This window comes from Gracilinanus agilis, unplaced genomic scaffold, assembly GCF_016433145.1.
Source record: "Gracilinanus agilis isolate LMUSP501 unplaced genomic scaffold, AgileGrace unplaced_scaffold39276, whole genome shotgun sequence".
Classification (NCBI taxonomy): Eukaryota; Metazoa; Chordata; class Mammalia; order Didelphimorphia; family Didelphidae; genus Gracilinanus; species Gracilinanus agilis.
Genome location: NW_025372774.1, coordinates 594 through 3219, shown reverse-complemented (window position 1 = coordinate 3219; position 2626 = coordinate 594). Strand labels below are relative to the sequence as shown.

Below are 2626 nucleotides of genomic sequence, written 5' to 3'. Positions count from 1 at the left end.
CCCGGAGCCCACAGGGAGAAAAGGAGGGAGAAGGGGGAAAAGGAACAAACCTTGTAGGAGCTTGGCAAGGAAGGGAGGAGGGGGGGGGAGCGAGGGGGAAGGCGAGGGAAGTATAACACTGCGGCCGGCCGGAGGCTTGGGGGGCAGTTGTGAGAGGAAAGGGCTGAAGCCAGAGCAGAGCAGAGCGACTACCAAGAGGCAGCGGCAGCCGCAGGAGCAGAGTCAACCCACGCTGCCCCAAAGAGACACCCAGGTCTCCAAGCAGAGCCTGCTGGCGGCCACCCGAACTTTTCCCTTGCCTTTCCCGGCTCCGGGAATCATCAGCGCGTCCTGGTGGCGGGTGCTTGCGCTCCGGGCTGTCCGGGAAGATGATGATGATGTCTCTGAACAGCAAGCAGGCTTTCAGCATGCCTCACGGCAGCAGCCTGCATGTTGAGCCCAAATACTCAGCGCTGCACACCGCTTCCCCCTGTACCTCCTCGTCCGCAGCTCCCTCGTCCAGCTCTCCCAGCAACAGCAGCAGTGGAGGCGGCGGTGGAGGCAGCGGGGGCCGGAGCAGCAGCAGCGGCAGCAGCGGCAGCAGCGGTGGAGGCGGCGGCGGTGGAGGCAGCGGGGGCGGCGGAGGTTCCGAGGCGATGAGGCGAGCTTGTCTTCCCACCCCACCGGTATGTATTCTGCATAATCACCGCTTAAAGGCACGTTTTGACAGCCCCCTTTATCTGCTTGATGTTTTTTTCATGTCTGCACAGCAAATCACCCCACACCTCCAATTTTTCCCCCCTCGCTCTCTTTCTCCCCTTCTCTCTCGCTCTCTTCTCCTCTCCCTCAACTTATGTATTCAGTGGATCTGGTCTTTCATATTAATTTTTATGACCTGGGATGTTGCCTCTCTGTGTGTGCTGTGTTGTGCTGGGTGTTTTGTAGTCTCTCGGCGCTCTCTCTTCCTCCTCCACTCTCTGTCTCTCTTCCCGGCCCTCCCTCCCCTCCCCCCATCTCCAATCTCCCTCTCTCTTTTACTAGGATTTCTTTTTTTCTTTCCTAACCTTCCGGAGATGGTTTAGTTGGGCTGGCTGGCTGGCGGCAGCGGGCGGTCAGGCGGGAACACTGGCGGAGGTGGTGTGGGGAGGAGAGCTCAATTCCCTGTAGCCAGTAATGTGTGCCTTCTACTTGCAATTACAGAGCAACATCTTCGGTGGTCTGGATGAGAGCTTGCTGGCCCGAGCAGAAGCTCTGGCGGCTGTGGACATTGTCTCGCAGACCAAAAGCCACCATCACCACGCGCCCCACCACAGCCCCTTCAAGCCAGACGCCACCTACCACACCATGAATACCATCCCGTGCACCTCGTCCGCCTCGTCGTCTTCCGTGCCCATTTCGCACCCTTCTGCCCTGTCAGGCACGCACCATCACCACCATCATCACCATCACCACCACCACCAACCGCACCAGGCGCTGGAAGGAGAGCTCTTGGATCACATCACGCCGGGGCTGGCCCTGGGGGCCATGACGGGGCCCGACGGATCAGTAGTGTCCACTCCCGCTCACGCCCCGCACATGGCCACCATGAATCCCATGCACCAGGCGGCTCTCAGCATGGCCCATGCACACGGGCTGCCTTCCCACATGGGCTGTATGAGCGACGTGGACGCAGACCCGCGGGACTTGGAAGCGTTCGCGGAGCGCTTCAAGCAGCGGCGCATCAAGCTGGGGGTGACCCAAGCGGATGTGGGCTCCGCTCTGGCCAACCTCAAGATCCCCGGGGTGGGCTCGCTGAGTCAGAGCACGATCTGTAGGTTCGAGTCCCTCACCCTATCCCACAACAACATGATCGCTCTCAAGCCTATCCTCCAGGCTTGGCTAGAAGAGGCAGAGAAGTCCCACCGCGAAAAACTCACCAAACCGGAGCTATTCAATGGGGCTGAGAAGAAGAGGAAGCGCACGTCCATAGCTGCTCCTGAAAAGCGTTCCCTCGAAGCCTATTTCGCCATCCAGCCTCGCCCGTCCTCTGAGAAAATTGCCGCCATTGCAGAGAAACTCGACCTTAAGAAAAATGTGGTACGGGTCTGGTTCTGCAACCAGAGGCAGAAACAGAAACGGATGAAATATTCGGCTGGGATTTGAAAGGCCCTCGATCTCTCTTGGGACTTTCCCCCTTTCTCCGTCCCCAGTCGCTTTCCCCTCATCTCACCTCACCTCTTCTCCCCATCTTTTCCCTCCTTACTTGTCGACAAGAAATTATTTCAGTGTCAGAATCCACCAGAGAGAGGAAAGGAGAAAGATCTAATGAACAAACCTGATGAAATTGGGGGAGAAATTAAGAAATAGGAAAAAAAGAAAACCAGACTTGGATTTTCAAGTTTTAACGATGTTGACCAGACTCTCCACATTCCCTAGAAAGGCACCTTGCTCTTTCAAGTACTTTGACACTGACCGAAGGCAGATATAGATCCTTTTTAAAGGACCGAAGAATGATCAAGTAAGATTTGTTTTTATTCTTAAAGACATTACCCTTGTTCGAGTTGAAAGTACACTTTGCAGCTATTTTTCAGAAAATTAAAATTGTGTCAGGACTGAAACTTTAAACTAGAGTTTGACCCCTACCAAGATAGAGACATCTCAAAAGTAT

At 55.6% G+C, this 2626-nt stretch overlaps 1 protein-coding gene across 1 annotated transcript; it reads left to right on the top strand.

The window, feature by feature from the left end:
- The first annotated feature begins 368 nt into the window (after positions 1-368).
- POU4F2 (POU class 4 homeobox 2) lies at positions 369-2121 on the top strand. The gene is made up of 2 exons (XM_044683955.1): positions 369-665; positions 1180-2121. Exons 1-2 carry the CDS (start codon positions 369-371, stop codon positions 2119-2121), a joined length of 1239 nt encoding a protein of 412 aa, XP_044539890.1.
- The last annotated feature ends 505 nt before the right edge of the window (positions 2122-2626 follow it).

Excerpts from the sequence above, each read along its gene's own strand:
- POU4F2 (XM_044683955.1), top strand. The coding sequence starts at position 369 with ATGATGATGATGTCTCTGAACAGCAAGCAGGCTTTCAGCATGCCTCAC. Across the intron at positions 666-1,179 it reads CTTGTCTTCCCACCCCACCG|AGCAACATCTTCGGTGGTCT; the intron begins GTATGTATTCTG and ends TTGCAATTACAG.